The 24,097-nt window shown below is 39.1% G+C and overlaps 1 protein-coding gene across 1 annotated transcript in view; it reads left to right on the plus strand.

Annotated features, from left to right (window-relative positions):
- The first annotated feature begins 5,438 nt into the window (after positions 1-5,438).
- The window catches only part of vipr1b (vasoactive intestinal peptide receptor 1b), a 46,039-nt gene continuing 27,380 nt past the window's right edge, over positions 5,439-24,097 (plus strand). The window contains exons 1-3 of the mRNA XM_067486861.1: positions 5,439-6,051; positions 12,794-12,884; positions 15,628-15,738. Of these exons, the coding sequence (XP_067342962.1) occupies positions 5,998-6,051; positions 12,794-12,884; positions 15,628-15,738 (256 nt within the window). The 5' untranslated portion in view covers positions 5,439-5,997. The remainder of the gene's footprint in view (positions 6,052-12,793; positions 12,885-15,627; positions 15,739-24,097) is intronic.

Consider the following 24,097-nt stretch of genomic DNA (forward strand, 5'->3'; position numbering starts at 1 on the left):
GTTGCACTTATGGATACAGATAAATAAAGCTACAGGTTTGTCACTGCAAAGACAGCTTACATGCACAACAATCTTTCCAATCCAATCTCAAACATGTTTTAAGATTGGATTGAACTGAGATCTCTCTGGGCCCAGACATCTTTGCTGGCTGTTTGCAGGTTAAAATATGTAGCTTTCACACTTTGACATACACAGATTTTATATTACAGTACACTATTATGCGACTATATAGTTTGTGTCTTTGTGGTGTGATTGGGCGAATCAAAAGCTGCTCACACAGACAGGACGTACAGTAAGCAGTCACTGGACAGTAATATTCTGACAATTGAAGGTTGTGGAACAAAGACTTTCTCTGAAATTACTCTTATTCAGCAGCACTGAGTTTTAGAAAAAGACCAATTTCACTTTGATTCCCAAGGCAGCTCTTCAGGAGTCCTTTTAGACATGTTCACAGTAAAAATACCTCTGCTAGCCTTAAGGCACACTGAACTGTATGTAAATACATTATTAGGCCATTAGGGGATGTTATTTTTATGCTATAAACATTAAGGTGCCGTAATTACTTTTCTGACTTAAATTGAACCATATTTTACAGATTTTGTCATAAGGCAATAGTTGTCTTATAATGGCACTGCTAAAAAATGGCTGCCAACATTTCAGCCACTGACGGTCTATAATTTTAGCACTTTTGCGTCATTTGAAAATGAAACCTATGTCTAACATGTTAGAATGTTTATTCTTATTTAATGAATAAAATGTGTAAATGTCAAGGAGCAACACCAGTATTACTTCGAATTGTTAGGAACCATTTTAACCCAGCAAGATATCATTCTTCTGCCCCACATTACATTTTTTTCTATATGTGTGAAATTTCATGTTTTTCAGTTACTTTTGAAGGCCATAACCATTTTACACTCCAGAAACGTAATGATTGAACTGGGACGAAAAGTGAGGTCTCCGTGTGAAATACTGTTCTGCCAAGCTAATTTCTCCTCTGGGAGGTGTGACTGTGGAGCAGCTCACTGTCAAAGATGGACTTTTCTCTGCAGTAGCTCTAACCACTAATCCACATGCAGCACAGTACCTGGAGGCATTTGTGAGTTTTGGTGGAAGAGGATACAGTGACTCTGACTTTATACAGTCACGTCGCTCCAGTGATAGCAGCAGACATTTAAAAACGTCTTGCACTGATTGTAGATCAGTCTCTAGCTGTCGTCCTGTTGATGTCAGTTATTTAAAAAAAAGAAAAGCTTGCCTCCCCTTTAATATTAGCAGTTTAATATTGATATTTAATATTAGTTTAATATTAGTTACTCTGTTTATTATAATGCTTTCAAGTAAAAAAAAAAAGCACGCACACAGAGAGTCAACTGCACAGGTGAAAAGTCTGTCCTTGAACACGATTGAAGTCTTTCCACCATACAGTCTCTGATTGCTTCAGTTGCTGCTGAATGGTGTGTTTTGTCACTTTGACTATCACCTCTGGAATATAAAAGGACAGATTACAACCAATGGTGGAAGAGACGCACATAGCTCCTTTACTTAAAGCGATCGTCATATCAATGAATGAAATGAAATGAATGAATATAAAATGTAATCAACAAAATCTATACCTTTTCCCAACTTTACAGTAGCCCAGCAGTTTCTTCTTATCCCCCAATGTAGACAAAATAAATTTGTTTGGTTGAGAACTACTTCCATAATACTAACTTAGATATAACCATATTTAAGAAAAACAAAATTTATATAAACACATTTGGAACATCTGGTTGGTGTGAATGAAAGGTTACCTGAGCCCAACTTATTCCCTCTGATTTGGCTATAGGTACAAACAAAAAGTCACTATAGAGCATGAAAGATGACAGCTGAGTGGCGGTACCACAGCTGGCAGACTGCTCTTCTGCCTCAGCACAGAGAAAATCAAGTTGGCTGTCAAAATGACTACTGTCACCACACTGTACATCCATTACAACGGACTCTGTATGTCATGTTTCACCTTCCACTTTTTCCTGCAGCAATGTTTAGCAAATCTCCACCACAAGCAGCCCAGCAGTCGAGCTAAAGTGCAAATTAAACGTACAACATGGGTGCTAGACCACATCGAACCCTGGAAACTTGGAAGCTTTCATTACATAAACTCAAGCCTTCATTACTGACATGCAGAGCGCCTCCCATAGTATATAGTTCCGACCAACTGGAGTGGTAAAACAAAGGGCCATCACACCATTTTTCCTCCTTTAGGTTTTTTTTTTCCAGCTTGAAAATACGTGGTGCAAATTAGATGGAGATTCAGATGAACCCCAACATGAGATGTGACTGACATCTCAGTTCATCTCAATCTAATCATACACAGTTTACAAGCTGTCATATGACAAGCAGCAAATTACAGTAGATGCACTTTAGAAGGAAAACCCTACAGTAAAAACCAGCCATGATATAAAGCAGCTCGATGTTGTTGTTAAAGTTGATGCTCAGAACGAATTGTATCACTGCCTTCTTTTGTGTCTTTGGACAACCACTGAAAAACTCTTGCTGCACACTTCCTGTTTACTTGTTTTTAAAAAATTGAAGCCAATTTATTCTCAATTAAAACTAACATCCACATGAGAATTTGTTTTCAATGAACAATGCCATACCTATTATTTCAGCGGGTTTGCACAAAACAGATATTTTCCAGTTTTCTCTTGCTTTCTTCGGTCTGACCAGGCTCAGCTGGCAAACACTCTGCCTGCATACAGGCATATGTCTTTGAATTGCAGGCTGACAATGATCCATGCTAAAATATTGCCCTCCACCTTCATATGGGTTAAATATTTTTTTATATGGATGGAGGTAAGAGTAGATGTTGTTTTAAACAAGAGCCATAGTGCTGAGGATGACTGGAAACATACTGATCACAAAAGCTGGCATTAAAATAATAGTTGCTACTTCAGTTTTATTGTGTTATTTATTAGGTTATTACTATTGGTATTGTTATTGTTTTTGTTGTTGTTGTCGTCATTCCAAAAACATTAATTCGTGTTTTATATTGCATTTGGTTTATAGGATAATCACTTTCACACATTTTACACATCTTGACTGACAGTCACTGAGTCTACATGACAGTGACTGACAAAGATAAAATAAAAATAATGGTGATTTACTACTTGATAAGATGTCCCCTGGAGATCATCAAAATTGAAATAGATGGTGTCAAGATTGTCATGCAAAAGATTTATATAAATCCCAAAGAAGAAAAAATGTGTTAAATCTAAAACCACTACCAATGCTATTTATACATGTTTCAATATGTCATCAGTTTACATTGTTATAAAGGTTTCATGGAAATATAATAAATAATAAATAATACATTTCACTAGATTTAATATTATGATAATGTTAACACTAATAATAAATACCTGCTTTACAAGATAAATATACTTTAATGACTGATACTCGTATTATATCAAACTTGTGACACATATTGTAACATATATTCAGCATCAAATTCAAAATGGACATTTTTTGCTTGTGATTATGTGTTGTGTGTTGTTCTTGCAAAGTAAGACAACAAATAAAACACCAAAATAAAATTTCTCTGTTTCAACACTGGCCACACCTCTGAGACTTAACAAAAACGCAATGTGTAAGACAGATTCGTCCACACAATTGGTGAGGAGAAAATCACAGACATGCAAGACAAGTGTCTAAATTAGAGTGTAACTATCATTCCTCCTTTCTCTCAGACCTATAGAGGAAAATCTTATCTAAATAATTTAGCTCTTTAATACATTATTATCTGTTGTCTCTGCCTTATGGACATCCTGACACAGGCAGACCCGGATTAATTCAGTAGTGAAAGAGTCTTGACCTTAGATAGAAATCCTGTGGGGTCTTTTATTTTTCTGAGGTCTGCTAGACTAATACATCACCCTCCAGGACCTAAAGGTCAAAATGGTTTCAAAAGCACCCACGTTAAAGAAACTATTGATTTTTTTTCATCTAATGACTTATTAAAGCTCTTTCCTCTTTGTTATTCAAGTGAAAGAAAAGTGGTATGACATGTCTGTTAGAAGTCTCCTTTTTAAAAGTACCAGGTCTTTACAGATACTCAAACATCCAGTTTCTTAGGTTTACATCACTGTGTTTAACGTACACTGAGCATGCTCATGATACATATATGTTTTCAATGACACTGCTAACATGCTGTCATGCAATATGATGGGGTTACTACGCCATAAAGTGGTGGACAACAAAAATAACCTATGATGTAACAAACAGAAATAAAAAATAAAAGATGAAATAGGACAAGTTCATGTTTTTTGTGTTTATTGGTGGTTATTGTGTGTGTTATTCTGGCTTGTGGGAAGCAGATTTTACATCAATATTAATGAGTGGGCTCAGGCAGGGAAATGCCTCGCAGGGTGAACGTGGCCTGTCACAGAGACTGAAGATGAAGCTGTGCTGTGAGATCTGGTCAGCTGTGAGTGGAGGTTGATCAACTGTGACACAGACAGCATAAGCGTGGGACAGTTGGCCAAAGAGGATGGAGGAGATAGACATCTGATGTTGCGGCCAGCAACTGAGGCCAGATGATGAGTCTATGTGTGCAACTGCAGCAGTATAACATAGAGGACTGGAGAGCTGGAGAGCTGCTGCTAGGACCTATAGATCATTATTCATCCCTCCCTTTGACCCAAAAAGCCAACTCACGTCCCCTGTCAGTGCCTTTTACTGCTTTTTGGTGAGAAAGAGTCTGTCACCTCGTCTGTTCTCTCTATTTCTATATTTTGTTGACATCTGCAGTGGATGTCTGCAGCATCTCATTTTTTGATTACACCTTTCTCATCCTTATGCATTAGCCATTACATGAGGATGGACCACTGCAATTTGGTTAATGGGCTTTTTTTTTATCACGCAACAGAAGCAGCTCTTTAGAAGGTTCCCTGCTATATTTTCTAACCTTGCTTAACATTATTTATTCCCATGTTAGAGTAAAGAAGGGCTGGGCACCTACAGTACTCTTTCCTCCTCCGGTGGCAATGGTGCTCATCTACTTTATGGTCACTTTATTATAACAACGTCTAAAGTGGAAGCCACTGTTTTTAAATTCAGTGTAAGACAGTCTGGTGTGTTACTGGCTAGTAATCATTGTTTTTATTAATGGTTTCTTGTTTTGATTACATAACAACAATATATATCACAACACATAATCACAAGCAAATATGGCCCATATCATAACAAAGTACATGTGAACCACATCTAAATAGCTTATGTTAGCCAAACTAAAGTGAGCTGAAAGTGGCCTATATTAAAATGTGATGATGTGGCCCAAATGTCCCTAAAATATAGTAGGCTAGCAATACAAATGGAAGATTTAGTAGTAAAATAAAGTAACACACCTTTAATTCGTGCGTGGTTCTTTTGTAACGCAAAAGCAGAATGAAACACCTGCACATCAAACTCTTTAGTTACCATAACTCCAAAAGTCAATCGAGAGAAAATATGAAATTTTTGGTCAATCTGTATGTCCCATGGGCCATCATTCCATGGGGTCCTGATGGATGCCACATATGAGACACACCTGCCATCACTTATGTGAAGTTGTCATCGACATTATTATCTGCTGATGAAGATCATCTTCATACACTTCTCGTGCCGCCTGATGCGCTCACTTGAGGGTTTCCCCACTATGCGTCCCACACGGAGTGCAGCTTATGTTTACACGATGAATTAGTGATCTCCTTAGATAAAGCGTCCTCCCTTAACCACATCTCCAGCAGCCGTGTTGCCAGCCTCCTTTGGAGTTGTGAATGGGCGAGGGGCGGGTCCAGTCAAACAGATGCAGCTCTCCTGCAGGAGGAGCGCACAGAAAGGAGCGCAGTGCTTTGGAGCGGCCGCAGCTTTACCTCCCGCATCTGAACACACTCACACACCGGCGCAAATTTACGTAGCTCGGTTTGTTTTATACCATTATTGATGGGCCTTGGATAAGAAAACTCCAGACCTAAACCCAGAATGGATGCCTCACATGTGTTTTTTCTGATGCTGATTCACGGATATCTCCCAAAAGTAAGTCTCGTTTACTCTGAAATATTGCTTTGCTGGGACCTAACGGGAAATAGCTGTTTGAAATCTGAAATTACGCTTTAACAGACATTTAGGACAATTTTATCAAGAACAGTGAAGGCTACTACTTCCTACAGGAAATTACCCTCTGTTTTATGAGAGGGAGCATGGTCCCAAGATCCTATTTTACAGGATCTAAAATGAGATTATTAGAAACTACCTGTCTGTCTATCTATCTGTCTTTCTATCTGTGTCTATCTAATACAGTTTAAAAGTCAAGGACATTTTACAATTTTTTTTAAAGATTGAATGAAATGAAAGATTCTGAAAAATATTTGAGCTTTATTTGTACCAGTGTGAAGGTGAAATTCTTCTGAGAACAAGTCGCAGGCTTCCTGCCAACACTAAAACATGACAAATGTCCTGTTGAACTGACGCAAGAAGTCCAATGAATACCAATATGACTCGTCAGAATTAAAAGTCAGCACACTCTCATACTGAAACACCTTCATAATTTGGCTCCCACAGGTGATTTTAGTACTCTGCCAGGTAATTGGATGAAAAGCCTTTGAGCATTACCGTAAGGTAATGTGTCACCTTTTACTGCCACGATGATTTGCTTCATGGAAGTTTGGTTCTGTGAAGTATTGACTGAGGGTGCTAAATATTAAGGCTTTCCTGCACCTTTGTTTTCAATTATATATAACTCTTGTTTGATCTTAGTTGTTAAATGAACAACCAGCTTGGACACAAATCAAAATCATCCAAATGTTAGAGAGAGGACAATTCAGCAGATCTGTGCTAACTCCTACATTTTTAAGAATGTGATTGTGACAGTTGTGACAGTTGTGTCTTTGGAGTCTTCCCTCATTCAGCCCAGTGGCTCATTCCTGTACAGCTCTTTAGACAAAGAATATCATAAGTGATATGAAGTCAGTCTCCTCACTTCTGATAACTTTCAGATGTCCAGCCCACCCAAGACTTAAAAATTAACAAGACATATCATTCGTTGACATATTTTAGCGGCTCCTATAGGCACCAGTGTCCCCAGCCTTAGGCAGCACCTTTACAATAACACACCCTGACATGTGACATCAATTTACTGAAGGAGGAATAAGTGATGTTGAAGGGAGCACAGAAAATCTCATAAGTGGTTGGAAAGTACATGTAGTGGCTGGCTGGCAACAAGTCCTCCAACCTTAAAAACTGTGTAGGTTGTTTGAACTTACCCTATGTATCACTAATAAACATTTAGAGCAGATTATTGGTGGTGTCCTTTGTTTTCAAGGTTGCAAATACTGAACATGCAGTATAAGGTATGGGAAAGTCAGCATTTTGTTTTTTAGAAAAATAAAATGTGGAAAAAACCCCTCATGGTTTGGGTTTACATAACTGTGTCAATGTAGACCTTCGTTTTCATAGATAATGTGGTTAAGGTCATTGAACAGTCATGGATTTTAAAAACAATCTCAAACAGTAAACAAATATCTACTGACCCGAACTTCTTTCCTAAACTTGCTATATTAATGTAATTTATTTTTTTATTATGCAGGGTATGCATACTCAGATTGTTTTAGAGGAGAGTATTCATTTTATCCCAATATGCATTAGCTAATGTCATAGGGCATCAAGAAAATGTAATTGTGTGATATGTAATCTGAGATGTAATTGTAAAGATAAATGTACTTTATTAGTATATGTATTACATGTGTCACTTCACCTCAGAGCCTCAGAGGGGGCCTGGTGGATCAGTGGTAGATCATTGGGTTGGGCCACAGCAGGTGACAGGTTCAAATCCCACCCCACCACCCTGGTGACAGCCCTGAGCCCAGACAAAAGGGGAGGGTTGCAACAGGAAGGGCATTCAGCCCTGAAGGGATGGATCTTTGACACAATCACCTTATTATTGGTAGTAGTAGCACTAATAATAAAATTAGTAAGTATTACTATTATAACCTTTGTTTTTCGTCAAACTGCAAGGAAACATTCAAAAGTACAAGAAATTAAAAAATTAAAAAAACTGAACGATGCTTATTTCTACGTGAACTCACATTTCTGCCCCACATTACAAAATAGCTGCATAGTCTCATGTCGGTTTTTCTGATCAGTCAATTGTTGTGTTCATGTGTGTTTGGCCAGATAAGTGTTTAATGTTTACATTGTTTCCATCGCACACGCTGTGCTTACTGATTAATCAACCCCAAATGTAACAACAAGAGGTGAAAAGTTATACACATCACATGATGTAGATGTTGCTCTCCAGTGAAGTGCAGGAATGGATAAACACATTGCTCTGCATTATGTGGCCTCACACAAACACAAGCTTCTCCTCATTTTTATTTCATTCTGCTAAAACCAGGCAAAACCAGAAGCCATTTTAAATGGCAACAATCCCTAACCGCTCGAAGCAAAAGAAAAGCCTGGCAGCTCTCGCGTTGAGCTCCAAACTAGCAGGTATTTATGTGATGTTTTGCTTATGGAGATGCTGTGTGTATTTGTGTGTCCCAAAGGTCCTGCGGAACTCTACTTATCATTTGCATAGACATGTTGATTTATTTCCCAAAACAGCAATCTCTTGGCTGAGCTGTCCAAACTGCAGATACTATCAGTGCGTTTTCAGCCTCTCTACCTGGCAGGCACTTAATATTGGTCTCCAGCATTGTCATTCATGTATAATTTTGTGTCAGATCCGTTCTATTAGTCACTTCACAGATCCGGAAATGTACCCCAATTTCAGCCACTCAACATAAATCGCATACTTTGAGTCTAAGACAGTTTTATTATCACTGGTCTCCCTCTGTGTATTCTGGCTCTGTTAACAATATACAGGGTAATCCATGAACTAATAAACTACCTCCATGCAATCAAGCAGGTTTGATCCCAGCAGCCTGCAGTACAAGACCATGCACACATTCCAGTCTCATGTCTGTTTTCCCCTCTGGTGAGGAACCTCATTTTAGGTTTTCCTCTCTTTATGCAGTATTAATGGTTTTCGGGAAACATCAGGTTTGTTGTCACTCCGTTGAGTTTCCCAAAAGTTACACGCATGAAACTGAAAATATTAGCTTGATTTTTATTTTTGTATTTTTAGCTTGGATAGCTCAAGTTCTGTCAGAATCACTTCATCTTGAAGCCACAGGCAACTCGCTAAGCTACATGGGATAATCACAGGACAGTGGCAACCGTACTGTCCACCTGTGTCAAGTCAGCACACAGTTAACCTGATTAACATGACTGAAAACATCTGAATATAGCTCTGTTCATTATGAGCCAGGTTACATATTGACATTATAATGAGTGACTGTAAGCTACAGAGGAATGATGTAATTCATAACAGGGGCTGATAAATGACTTCAGAGACTTCAGCTGAATAAAACTCTAACATTAGTTTAGTTTGTCATGTACCCGTCTAACATACTGAATTATGGCCACATACAACAAAGTTAGAAAAAAATGTAAATCCCACATCAGAACACAAGTTAAGGACAGGGACCACTGCATATTACAAGCCACAGTTCAGAGTTACATAACATATTTTATAATTGAAAAAAAATTAACGTTTTGCAATTCCCACTAAATAAACGTTGATGGTCTATTTGCAGTGCAGACAAGCACAGGAGTTAAGAACTTTAACCATAACTGAGCCGAACCTACAGAGTACACTTATTTTGTTATCTATAAATAAAATTAAACATTAAATACAGTACAGTAAATTGGTAAAGTCAGACTTTGTTTGGGATCAGTTTAAGCATCATAAAACGTGTTTAGTTAGAGTTAAGGAGAGAGTTAAGTTCAGACTGACACTTCACTTTCTGTCTTTGCCTGATCTTATGCTAACACTAACAATATCAGCCACTAATACCTAATAAGGGAGAACGTGGCCTTGCGTTTAGTTTCCTGATGAATCTACTTTTGTTCAGTTAAGTTTTCTTCTCACTTAGCCTTGGTCCTGTTCAGCATCCAAATTTTCTCTTGCCCTGCTGATGTTTATTCTCTCTGTTTCGTTTTTGTCCAATGTGGACTTTGACCTCCCTTTGGAATGATTTTCAGTGAGTTTTCTTGAGTGCTGTTTATTCTGTATATTCTGTTTTATGTACAGTTGCAATAACTGGGTATTAGGTTTCCCTCCGAGGGGCTTTTCTGAAGTGCTCCACCATTACATGGCTTGACAATCAATTTCATACTCATCAAAAATAAGGTTACCAAAGGGGCTGACACAACATGAGATTTCCTCCTCTATCCATGTTGGTCTGCACAGAAAATGCTAGCAGATTAATTTCCTGCCTTCCAGCCAATGCTGCTGCTGTTACTTTAGGACATGTTGGATTTTCTCCTGTAATCGGTTGCAGGCAAAGAATCCTGTGAGAAAAGTTGGGTTGACTATGATAGTGTCAGGATGACCTCGTCCGTGGAGGCAGAGAGTGAGTGTGGAGATAAGTTCAGAAATGGAAGTAAATTACATAGACAGTGTGTAATGTATTTACTTCATTTTGGTGTCATGTTTGTGAATGTTGTTTACCAAGAGTCTGTTCAACATAATGCATATTGTTGCCCTTGATGCAGTATTGTTTTGATGATTACAAGTCATTTGATGTATGTAGCTACAGCAGCACAGTATTTATAACTCTGTCAGGGTTTAAAGGTCCCCTTCAGAGATATATTAGAAGCATATAAAATCACTCTGCTTGGAGCAATTTTATTCTGATATTGTTTGTTTCTAGTTTTATTACCAACAAAGCCCAAAATACAATTAAATTGAAGAACCTGCAAGTGGTTTTTTATGTGAAAACCACTGAATTCAACATGTCTGATTGTTTTTTGAAAAGTGTGAACTGGAGGTGTTAAATCTCTACATCACACGTGAGTGTGTGTGTGTTTATGTGTGTGTGTGTGTGTGTGTGTGTGTGTGTGTGTGTGTGTGTGTCTAAGATCAACAATTAAAAACAAATGTGCTTGTATACAGGCGGAAAACCTTCCCTCTTTAGATGCAGATAAATGTGAAAGCAGTCTTCTGGTGTCAGGCAGCACATCAAATCTGCACAGTGAAGCTCAAACATCCACGTGAAGAAAAAACGAGCACTACACATTCTTGTGTTGAGGGCAACCATGAGACTGTTATCAAAAATGCCATCTTGTTTGTTCAAATTCCTTAAAAACAAACTCTGATTTTTTGTCTGCCAGTATCGAGAGACCTAAGCTGAATCATCACCTTCTTTTAACTAAAGCCCAACTAAACTAAACAGGGTTTGAGTTTAGAGTTAAGCAAGCTTTTACAAGCCAAGACAATGACATGGTGTATTGTATCTAAACACACAGGAATTACATATTATTGCATGCATATCCAAAAACCGTAAAACGTGGCCATTATTATATTTTTACCAGCCTTTGTCTTTAGTTTTAACAATGTCTATGTTACTAATTTCAATACCAATACCAATACCAGAAATTCATCATATGTCTCTGGCTGTTAGTCCAGCAGCTTTTTCTTCAGCATAATGAAGTTGCTGTAGGTCTCTAATGAAAATCAAGCGTATCTTCACACAAATTAATGGCCTTACCAAGCTGGCTTTTATCATTAAGCCACAGAAAATTACCTGTGACTCTGTGACTTCACCTCTGTCTCCTACTGTCCCTGCTCTGCTGCTCGCTCTAGAACCATAATTACATTTCAAATTCACTGTTTACACTTTAATTATTATTTCTATCTATTGCATTTTATTGCCATATTGTACACAATTTTTAAGGTGAAAAGTCTTTCTTACTCACACTCTTTCTATCCTAAAAACCTCATTATGCCAATCTGCTACTTGGCAGCCTAAATTTAACTACAGTGGCGTTGTTAGCAAAAGCAAGGAATGCTAATCTCGTGTGGGTTTGTCGTTGATGATAAAGTGACTTTAAGTAAGAAACTCAAGCTATTTAGTATAAATTAATGCCATACAAGTTTCACTTTAGATCATTTTTGATAAGACTTTTTCGGATATTTTTGACATGTCTTATTTGTGATGATATATCTATTGGGAGCGTGACCCTCGAATAAACAGGATGTTCGAGGCTGATTAATGAGGATATTTCTCATATCTGATAGCTCCAGGAGGGTTGGGGCTAATGAAAAGAGAAAATATCAACGCCTATAAGTATGATTTAGAAAATACAAGTTGTGTAATTATAACTGCACCATGAGCTTTATGTTGCAATACACCTCTCCACGTGACATTTAGTGCTGTAGGTATTGTGGGGTGAAACTCTAGTTGTGCAGGAATACACTCTGCCTCTGCCTCTCTCTCCATCTCCACTGACCTTCTCAAGCTCCTCTCTGTTCAACTTACACATTTTCATTGACCCATCGGCTCGGTGCCACAGGCTGTCAGCCTGCATTTTTCAGACTTTGTTGACACAGATGAGCAATCGCAGAAGATTACCCTGTGGCTCCCTTCTCCACTTTCTAATCCATTTGTATGATAGCATCTGTTTACCCAGTAAAAGGGAGGGGTCTTTGTTTGGATTTCAGACATACAGAGCATTTTTGTGTATTCACTGTATTTTTCACTGGGGGTTCCATCTAATAGCAAAACATAAGGAAAAGGCCACAGTTTCAGGAATGTATCTGAAATAAATATAAGTATATAATTCCTGGGATATAACCTCTTTACTTGAATCCTACGCCTTTGTTCAGTAACTAATTGCAGTGATGGACTCCTCTTCGATTCTTGACACCTAAATGTGGTCTCTGCCTCTTTCACAGGTGTTATCAGTGCAGATGTGTGACGTGGTCAATGAGATCGAGCTGGAGAAGCAGCGCTGTGAGAATAGCACCTCTGGGAACTTCACTTCAGGTTATTTTTGAAAACATATTTTCCATTCTCTGAATGTTTAGGGTGTGCATGAGGCTGTTTAGAGGAAATGGGAACACAGTAAGAGTAAATGCATAGTGAGGTGAGGTAATAGAGTGTGGGAGGTTAGATAATGTAATATTATGTACTAGCAGGAGGAAATTCAGACCACATATTTTTCAAACTCATTGGCCAATTACCCTGATGTTAACCTCAGCCAAGTTTTACAATTATTCTATAGTTCAAGGTCAGTGTCTTTTTAAGATGGTAACAGGCTTCAAAGTGGCATTTTAGGTCTGACTTTCCAATTACGTTATTTAATTTCCAAACCAGCGTTGTTACCTCCGGTCATGTTCTCCTGTTGTGCCTAGTTTGATCTCTTCTTAAAACTGGTTAAGGTACCAGGAGGCAGATACTTTAAGACCTTAGCGCAGTACTTCATACGCAGTATTTCTCAGAAAGTCTTTATACAGATATTTTCCACTACAGTGTGACTTATCCTCACAACCTAAACTTATTGTATCTTCTTATCCATTAGGACAGGTATAGTTTATTATCTTGAAAAAACATGGTGGTTCTCCAAATTAATCAAAGACATAGAATAATAATTTATGTGGCAAATTCATTAACTTTTAAATTGTGTATTTTGCACTTTCCGTATACTTTGACATAGTAGATGGATGTGTTGGAGGCATAGCAATCAAATCTGTAACGCTTAAGCTTTAATTTAAAGTGGAGCCTCATACTCTCTTCTTATTTGTAGTTACAAGGCAGTTACATCATAAATATTCACACCTATCATGTAATATTTAATAAGTTCCCCTTAACTACAAAATACTTACACTGTAGGTATTTTTTTTCTCATTGTCATCTTGTTACCCTGTTATTCCCCAAAGTCTGCTTATTGTTATCAAGTAACAACAAATACTGTATGTATCACAAATATGTATCACAAGTAAGCACACAGTTCACTGCACTTACCCTGTAAGTCACGGGGTGTAATCTAAAGCGTTACTGTCAAATCATTAATTGAGAAGAGGCCCAGGGTGTCAGGCTTTGAAAACTGCAGCTAGTGAGCAGTGCATTGCGATTTGGACACTAAATCAATATCATTGTGATGGTGGGTGTAGTGTAAAGTTCACTAAAATGTTGAGTATTACAGAAGCAGTTTACATAGCATAGATATCACTTTTTCAGGCATTATTGTGCATAAAATTCACTCTTAAATAATCATACAGGTATTAGGATGAACAGAATGATCTGGTTTAAAAAGAATAAGAGATAAAAACAGTTTACTAAAAATAATGCCCCTGACCCTTAACATGAGATTCGAGTAAGACTTTAATGTGTATTTCAGTTTCCACTACTTTCAACTACAGGCTCACTGAAGCACCAGAATTGGGCTCTTTTTTTTCTGTACAACTCATTTATATTAAACATTTACAGCATTGGTTCCATTTGCTCTCATTTTTATTAAAATATTACTACACAACCTGACATACCAAACAGTGCATCAAGTAAATAAACATAAACTGCTTATGTAGAAACTATTTTCTTATCTCTGCAATAACTCTCTTTTCTCATCCCTATCTGCTTCCTGAACAGGAAGGTAGTGGAAGCTGCTCTCAGAGGTCACATATCTAATAAACCTATTAAACATTATGATAAAACCACATATGTCAATAGCCTATGCTTATATGCTTATGTAACATATTAAAACAGGACACTTTACACTGCTTCTTATTCACCCAATTGCTCTCACAATCACACACACACCTATGCAGCTGGCCAACACTCACTGGTGTTGGGGTTCAGTGTCTTGCTCAAGGACACTTCAACATGTGACCGGAGGTGCCAGGGGTTAAACCATCAACTGTGAGATTGGTGGATGACCGCTCTACCTTCTTGCGCCACAGTCGCCCAATTTCAATATTGAAAAAGGTTTTATATTAGTGTACAGACTGAAGATACTGTTCTTTGAAAAAACATTTCTAAAAGTTATGAGTTAAGTTATGCTTTGAGATCTGTCTCAGAAATTGTTCAGTGCCCACCCTTTAGTTATTTCACACTTTTCTGAAGATTCACTCATGTTTTAAGCCTGTGCACGCTGCTGTTACTTGCAATTACAAAGTGAAATGTTTTGACTTTGATTTCAACTACAGAAGAGTTCACAAAAGATCTTCAATTGTAGCACAGACGCAGAAAAAAACGATTGCACATTTAGTCACAAAGAACATCAGGCATCAGCAGAAAGATTGAGAATGAAGGAGCGTAAAAGCATAAACAAATAGAACTAATAAGTAACTACACACAAAGTGTTCTGAACAGTTAAAATGATGTATTTCAAAGAGAAATTATTGAGGATATTGACATGCACTAAAGAGGAAGTAGTTACGGAGCACACGATACATTTCAGATATACAAAGACGATAAGGGGGTTTATTCTCATCTTGTAAATACAAAAACAGTTTTCATGTCTGTCTTACTTGCCATTATTTGAACTCTCTACCATGAATGAAATGCAGACTGAAATGTCTGTAGTAAAACTGAAGGAAAGCAGATAAAACAACAGTTTACACTGCTTCTCTGCAGAACTGAACCTACAGTATAGTCACTGCAGACCACACACACAATTGTGTCATGGCTGTCACATTAATTAGATGATTTAGGTTTTGTCCTTGTGGGTTTGTGGGTGTGTCAGTCTCAGGTTGAGTGATGCCATGTTAACGAGATTGTTTCCTGGCAGGTTGCCAAGGTATGTGGGACATCATTGCCTGTTGGCCTTCGGCCAGAGTTGGAGAGGTGGTCACAATAACCTGCCCGACTTACTTCAGTTACTTCAGTGACCAGCACAAAGGTAAAGTCATCTTTTCTCAATTAATGTCAACAGAAAAAACAGCACAAAGCAGAGGTTTTCTCTCCATTTTCTCTAGAGTCACATTTCAGACTATATGCTGTGCATTTGTAAATAAAACTTTTACAGTGAAAGAAAAATATGGTTTAAAACCAACTGATAATTAATTAAATATATGTAATTTCATCTTGCTATATTATTACATATTGAAATCTATTTATTTTGTTGCAAACCAGTCTGAATGTGCCAAAACAAAATGTGTTATTATTTTGCTGTTAGATCAAGGCTGCAGGTCAATGCATTCATATATACACTATTTTTCATGTATTTGTATTTCTATTTTCTATGTAAATTTATATTTAAAAATGTATTTGCATACAGTCCGGCCTTTGGGTAGATACTAAAGATTAAATGTGCAACTTCCATACAAATGGTCACTCTAAGTCATCACGCTGGTATTTTTGCCATCACCTCCTGAGGACATCAGAAATATATTAGACACCCTGCAGAAGGCCCAAGGCAAACAAAGTGGATATTGATTCATGAGCGTCATAAAGAGCATCATTACAGCGTTTGGTATTTACAGCACTAATCTGTAAGATTTCAGAGCTTTCATCTCTTCTGCAATGTTACTAATGTTAAAAGGAGAACTGACTTCACTCCCACTATTTCAGCACCCTACAGATGAAGCTCTGTAAGAAATGTATCTATCGTGTGAACTAATGCGGCACATTAAACATGTTTCCGATAAATACTGGGCACGGCTCCCTGTGCCTGAAGTCAAAGATCAAAGTTATCCAGGTTACAGTAAACAGTATGTAGAGTTTACTGTACATGAGCCAAACAAAAGTCGGTTCACATAAATCCAGCCACAGATTAGAGGAAGGGTCTGAGGAAACAAGCAGGAATCCAGCTCATCCTTGAACCTTTATTTTGGCACAAGAACTGTGCAAGAGAGCAGGGAGGTAGAGAGATGGTTCACTAATATATGATAAGAAAGAAAAAGTTATCAAAGCGTGTGTTTTGTTCATGGATGAATTATGAGAATGTTGTCTCCTGGGCACCAAAAGGTGAACGGCCACCCAACAATCTTTTTTTGGAGATATTTGTTCTCGTTTGGTTGTTTTGGTGGTTCGGCCTGTGTTCTGGATCCCTTTTAGGTTGTTTATGGTATCTTAGAGTGATCCTTTTGTGGCTGTAGTTTTGTATCTCCTTTTGGTCATTTTGTGCCTTTTTAAGGCAGCTTTGTATCTCTGTGTTAGTTTGGCCCTTCATTAAAAAGCTGCAACTCAATTTTGTCTGCTTTGTTTATTGCAGATGTGTGTTGCTTGTCTGTCCGTTCCTGCCATCCACTTCAGTTTCTTTTAAAACTTCCAGCATCCTTGTGCATTGCTCGCTCTTCCTGACTCTCCCTCTCTACTGTGGCTCCTCTTCACTAGAATAATGACACTGACATTATCACCAACAGTTACTTTTTATGGTAACTCGATCCTAAATTATTGCAGATAAACAATTCTTCTTGCTGTCAGTGCCACACACAAACATTTACATCAGTGAGGTCACAGGTAATTACGTCTTTAAAACAGATCTATCATAGGATTTTTGCCTCAGGAAGTGATGCATATGTGCTGTAAGATGAGAAACCTTGACTAAAAAAAACTGATGTTGAGGTAATATTTGTCCTTCCTTTGATGATGATTTTTTTTCCTACAATAATTTCCACAGGCTCCATCGTTTTTAAAGAGATTGGTCAAAGTTCACAAGTGGAGATTCACAAGTGAAGTAGTAAAGCATGTATTGACCTGGTGCTCCTGAAAACTAGTGACAGTGTTTGTTTCAGTCTGACCCTGGGCCTTATGCTGCCTTCAACCTGTGCATTATTTTCAAGGAAAATCAAGTATGAGAAATGGCTGCCATTTGAAACATTCAAGTCATGACAACACTCAGGTGACTGCCAACAACAATGGCTCTTCCATTGTTTCCTTCACAAAATGTGTTGATTCACTTTACATTTGAATGGCAAGGAGAAAGTCAACAAGCAAACTGGACAAAAAATTAATTTACATGGGCTCTGACAAAAGGCCACATGTGTTACAGTACAACTTGAAGGTCACAACCTGTGCACTCAGAGCCATCAGGAAATGTCTACTTATGAAGTCGTGAATCCTCTGTCAATGGGTCATTCAATGGGTCACCAGGAAGCCACACAAAAGGGCCTGTGTGAGCTGTTTTACATGCTTCCAAATCCCTCTCAGCTGAGAGGCAAACTGCTTTACTGGGTAATGTGTTTCTAATTAAAGATGTGGGGTCACCAGAGAAGTAGTAGCAGCGTTGTCTCTCTCAGCACATCTCTGTTGAATACTCCCCCTCAGATAAGTGCAGTGATGGATATTCTCAGTCTGTGGGACTCTCATGACTAAACATAGTAATATACATGTCACAAAGTGCAGAGGTGGTTCTCACTGATGTGTTTTTGAGCAACAATGTAAATCTATGGCAAAGAGAAGTAAGCCTAAACCAGGTTCTAAACCAGAGTTAGTAAAATCTAGAAAACCACGGACTTTATCCTTTAAATATCAAATGATGAGTCATACCTTTGTTTAGTTGTCCCTCCATTTCTGTCCAGCTCTACCCACTATCTCACCTGCAGCTCATGCAGTCCAATCAAAGGCACTAGAAAAGCCCTCAGTCAGCAATCACTCTTTGTTGCAGTTCTTCCAGGTCTCCTTTTTCCTGAGTTCCTGAATATCAGTTTTATCAGTTTGTATCACTGGACTTGATTTGACGCTACAGAGTACCCAGCGCACTCTACAGAGACTTTGTTGTTGAGATACTGCCGGTTAGAGGACATACTACTTGAACTGTGTGTTCCTCACTGTTGTATTATTCCATTATCTACCTTTCCACTCACCCGTCACTGTTCATATTGCCTGCAGAATCTCTACTGTGTTCCCAAAGACCTGATGCCATCTCTTGTTTATGGTTGTGCACTTGAATCTTCTATTTTTACCTACTCATAACAAACCAGGGCAACCCTGACCTGTTTTCTTATTTTCCAGATTAAATGATATAATTGAACAAACAGCTGATACAGGAACCTGTTTTCTTGTTTGTGACAGGCTGTGGTTAAAGGGCAGATTTTCCAGTGGATTAGCTGCTCCTAAAGATGGCCTGTGTAAAAGCAATAACCTTTGATACATCAGACCTGTTATTTCACTACGTGACCTCCAGACCTCTCACGTCCTCCCTTACTAGACACGTCTGTGCACACTTATTTTCCAATTTCAAAGCCATACTTACTTTATGAGTTTGTCATAACACACTTTTGAACTTGTGACTCTTACTGAAACAAAAAACTGGTCATATACAGTACCTGGTTTTATTATCCAGCTTTTCAGATGTGAACTGAATTTTCCAGCTGGTGCTGCTCTGATGTTGAGACTTTTTGAAATATAGTTCACATCCTTGTACATTCTCTTGAATTAGACTTGAATTAACTATGAAGTTATTAAATTCAGCACACATTTGTAGGTAGGTAGACTGTGGTCCAGAGCAGCATGAACACCTGGTTGGACGATTCCTGTTTCCAGATCCTTTATGCTCTTTCCTCAGTCAAATTGAAATCTGTGCTAATGGATCATTTGCATCTTGGCTTTTTGACCTGCTCCTTTTTGCTATCATCTGTAAAACTCAGCGAATCCCTGTAGATTCTTGTCCTGACTGAGAGCTGCACTAATGTACAACTTTTGACAGCATCGCTTGATAGAAGATGAGGCTTTTACACTACCTCTGACACACTATTAAAACAAATACTTTCTGTGTCTACAAATCCTGTACAATATGAGCACACCATGTACAGACAGTACCAAGAGTGGTATTTTTATTTTTCTGATTCTAGCTCACTACTATATCAGTTTTTTCATACCTTAATTTGCTGTACTTCTATCCAGTCGCTTTTTGTTCCTCATTACTACTCCTGTATTTTGCCATTAAAATGAGTTTGAGTCCATTTTAAAATTTACAAAATGGCCACTTCACAATTAAGCATTAAAAAAAGGGAAAGGGAAATAATAGTTCAATTAGATTCATTATTAATTGTCAATAAATCAATTACTAGATTATTAAATAACACCTCATATTAACGTCCTTCGGGTCATTTCTTTCATCCTGCCTCTAAAACACTATGTATGCATGGTCTGAAATGTGATGAGGTAGTGTAGGGAGGCTTATGCACATTTCTGTGCACATGCATCATTTATGCACCTGGCCCGAGGTTGGCTTAGCTAAATAAAGGTAAAACAATCTGCCTGCAAGCACCTCTAAAGGTCACTAATATTTTTGTTTTGTTTTAAGATATATATATAAAAACTGAAGAAAATACAAAGTTTGGCTTTCAGAGAGACTTAATTAATATTTTATCTTTAGACCAAACAGGGTGACAGGTTTCAGTTATTTACAGTGAGGTGAACTAAGAATGCAACCGCAAGGGGGCACAAGCCAGTGTCTTCTTGTGCCAGTCCCAAGTCTGGATAAATGCAGAGGGTTGTGGCAGGAAGGGCATCCGACGTAAAACACATGCCAAATCAAACATGCGAATCGTGACAAAGGCTTCCATACCGGATCGGTCGGGGCCCAGGTTAACAACGACCGCCACCGGTGCTGTTGACCTACAGGGTACCGGTGGAAATTGGACTACTGTTGGTCGAAGACGAAGAAGAAGAGGAGGAAGGTGTGTTCGTAGGCAGAGAGAGAAGAGGAAAGCTAAGAATGTAGGACTGACAGTAGGGACTTTGAATGTTGGTACTATGACAGGGAAGGCTAGGGAGTTGATCGACATGATGCAGAGAAGGAAGGTGGACATACTGTGTGTCCAGGAGACCAGGTGGAAAGGTAGCAAGGCTAGAAGCTTAGGAGCAGGGTTCAAGTTGTTTTACCATGGGTCAGATAGGAAGAGAAATGGAGTAGGAGTTATATTGAAAGAGGATTTTGTGAGGAATGTTCTAGAGGTGAAAAGAGTATCAGACAGGTTGATGAGCTTGAAGCTGGAAGTTGAAGGGGTGATGTTCAATGTTGTGAGTGGTTATGCCCCACAGGTAGGATGTGAGTTAGAAGAGAAGGAGAAATTCTGGAGTGAGTTAGATGAAGTGATGCAGAGCATCCCCAGAGGTGAGAGAGTTGTCATTGGTGCAGATTTCAATGGGCATGTAGGTGAAGGGAACAGAGGTGATGAGACTGTTATGGGCAAGTTTGGTGTTCAGGACAGGAACGCAGAAGGTCAGATGGTGGTTGACTTTGCAAAGAGAATGGAAATGGCTGTAGTAAACACTTTCTTTCAGAAGAGGCAGGAACATAGGGTGACGTACAAGAGCGGAGGGAGAAGCACTCAGGTAGACTACATCTTATGTAGACGTTGTAATCTGAAAGAGATCAGTGACTGTAAAGCATTGGTAGGGGAGAGTGTAGCCAGACAACACAGGATGGTGGTGTGCAAAATGATGCTGGTGGTGAGGAAGATAAGGAGGACTAAGGCAGAGCAGAGGACGAAGTGGTGGAAGTTGAAAAAGGAAGAATGTCGTTTAGTTTTCAGGGAGGAGCTGAGACAGACTCTGGGTGGTTTGGAGGTGCTTCCAGATGACTGGACTACTACAGCTAATTTGATCAGGGAGACAGGTAGGAGGGTACTCGGTGTGTCATCTGGAAAGAGGAAAGCGGACAAGGAGACTTGGTGGTGGAACGAGGCAGTTCAGGAGTGTATACAGAGAAAGAGGTTAGCTAAGAAGAAGTGGGACACTGAGAGGACTGAAGAGAGTAGACAGGAGTACAGGGAGATACAGCGTAAGGTGAAGATAGAGGTGGCAAAGGCCAAACAAAGAGCATATGAGGACTTGTATGCTAGGTTGGACACTAAAGAGGGAGAGGTGGATTTGTACAGGTTGGCCAGACAAAGAGATAGAGATGGAAAGGATGTGCAGCAGGTTAGGGTGATTAAAGATAAGTATGGAAATGTATTGACAGGTGCCAGTAGTGTGATGGGAAGATGGAAGGAGTACTTTGAAGAGTTGATGAACGAGGAAAATGAAAGGGAACGAAGAGTAGAAGAGGTGACTGTTGTGAAGCAAGAAGTAGCAAAGATTAGTAAGAGTGAAGTGAGGAGGACATTGAAGAGGATGAAGAGTGGAAAGGCAGTTGGTCCTGATGACATACCTGTGGAGGTATGGAAGTGTCTAGGAGAGGTGGCAGTAGAGTTTTTGACTAGTTTGTTTAACAAGATCTTGGAGAGTGAGAGGATGCCCGAGGACTGGAGGAAAAGTGTACTGGTACCAATTTTTAAGAACAAGGGAGATGCGCAGAGCTGTGGCAACTACAGAGGAATAAAGCTGATGAGTCACACAATGAAGTTGTGGGAAAGAGTAGTGGAAGCTCGGCTAAGGGCAGAGGTGAACATTTGTGAGCAGCAATATGGTTTCATGCCTAGAAAGAGTACAACAGATGCAGTATTTGCTTTGAGGACGCTGATGGAGAAGTACAGAGAGGGTCATAGGGAGTTGCATTGTGTCTTCGTAGATTTAGAAAAAGCGTATGACAGGGTGCCGAGAGAGGAGCTGTGGTATTGTATGAGGACGTCTGGAGTGGCAGAGAAGTATGTTAGAGTGGTGCAGGACATGTATGAGAGCTGTAAGACAGTGGTGAGGTGTGCTGTAGGTGTGACAGAGGAGTTCAAGGTGGAGGTGGGTCTGCATCAAGGATCGGCTTTGAGCCCCTTCTTGTTTGCTCTGGTGATGGACAGACTGACAGATGAGGTTAGACAAGAATCTCCCTGGACTATGATGTTTGCAGATGACATTGTTATTTGTAGTGAGAGCAGGGAGCAGGTGGAGGAAAATCTAGAGAAGTGGAGGTCTGCTCTGGAAAACAGAGGAATGAAGCTTAGCCGCAGCAAGACAGAATACATGTGTGTGAATGAGAGGGACCCAGGTGGAATGGTGAGGTTACAGGGAGCAGAAGTGAAGAAGGTGCAGGACTTTAAGTATTTAGGGTCAACGGTTCAGAGCAACGGTGAGTGTGGAAAAGAGGTGAAGAGGCGAGTGCAGGCAGGTTGGAACGGGTGGAGAAAAGTGTCAGGTGTGTTGTGTGATAAAAGAGTATCAGCGAGAATGAAAGGAAAGGTGTTCAAGACGGTGGTGAGACCAGCAATGTTGTTCGGCTTAGAGACTGTTGCACTGAAGAAAAGACAGGAGGCAGAGCTGGAGGTTGCAGAGCTTAAGATGTTGAGGTTCTCTTTGGGAGTGACGAGGATGGACAGGATCAGGAATGAGTACATCAGAGGGACAGCTCATGTTAGATGTTTTGGAGATAAAGTCAGAGAGGCCAGATTGAGGTGGTTTGGACATGTTCAGAGGAGAAACTGTGAATATATCGGTAGAAGGATGCTGAGGTTGGAGCTGCCAGGCAGGAGGTCTAGAGGAAGACCAAAGAGGAGATTTATGGATGTAGTGAGGGAGGACATGAAGTTAGTTGGTGTGAGTGAAGAGGATGCAGAGGACAGAGTTAGATGGAGGCACATGATTCGCTGTGGCGACCCCTGAAAGGGAGCAGCCGAAAGGAAAAGAAGACAGTGAGGTGAACTAAGGTAAGAATGCGGGTAAGTTTATTCTTTAAAACTATGATTAAATGTAGAAAATAACTTATAATTTGTTACCCAGCTACAGCCACTGTTGTGATTACATTTGTCACTAACTTTCTAGAGTTTTTTACTTTAATCTCTTTCTATGTATTTCGCCTGTTTCAATCCAGAAACCGCAAAGAGATATTGCTGAACTCTTTTACCTTGTTGTGGGTGTGAAAAGCCCAATCCATCATCTCTCAAACTGTCAGTAAAATTAAAAATATGGTCTATTTCTAATGTGTGAGTGTAAAAAATGTCTCCCTTCTGTTGGTGATGATACACTCTTACAGGCATTAGCATCTCAGAGAGCCAAACAGCAAATTCGAGACACAGGGAAATGTGACACTTCAGCCATGGATGATGCACTTAAACTGCACATCTACTGAAGGCAGCATGAAAGAAGTTCAGTGGGAAGCAGATGGCAAAAAAAAAAAGAAAATCTACTAATGTTTTGAATGGATGTATAATGGGGACAGACCTTCAAAGATAGTTATGAATTTGCTAAATATACTAAAGAACATGTTAGAAATGGGCACAATAAATGTATAACCCCAATTCCAAATAAGGCAGGATGTGTAAATGTAAATAAAAACAAAATGCAATGATTTGCAAATCTCATCAACGCTTATTCTGTTCACATAAAACATAAACAACATATCAGATGTTAAAACTGAGATACTTTAACATTTCATTTAA

This window comes from Channa argus, chromosome 19, assembly GCF_033026475.1.
Source record: "Channa argus isolate prfri chromosome 19, Channa argus male v1.0, whole genome shotgun sequence".
Lineage (NCBI taxonomy): Eukaryota > Metazoa > Chordata > Actinopteri > Anabantiformes > Channidae > Channa > Channa argus.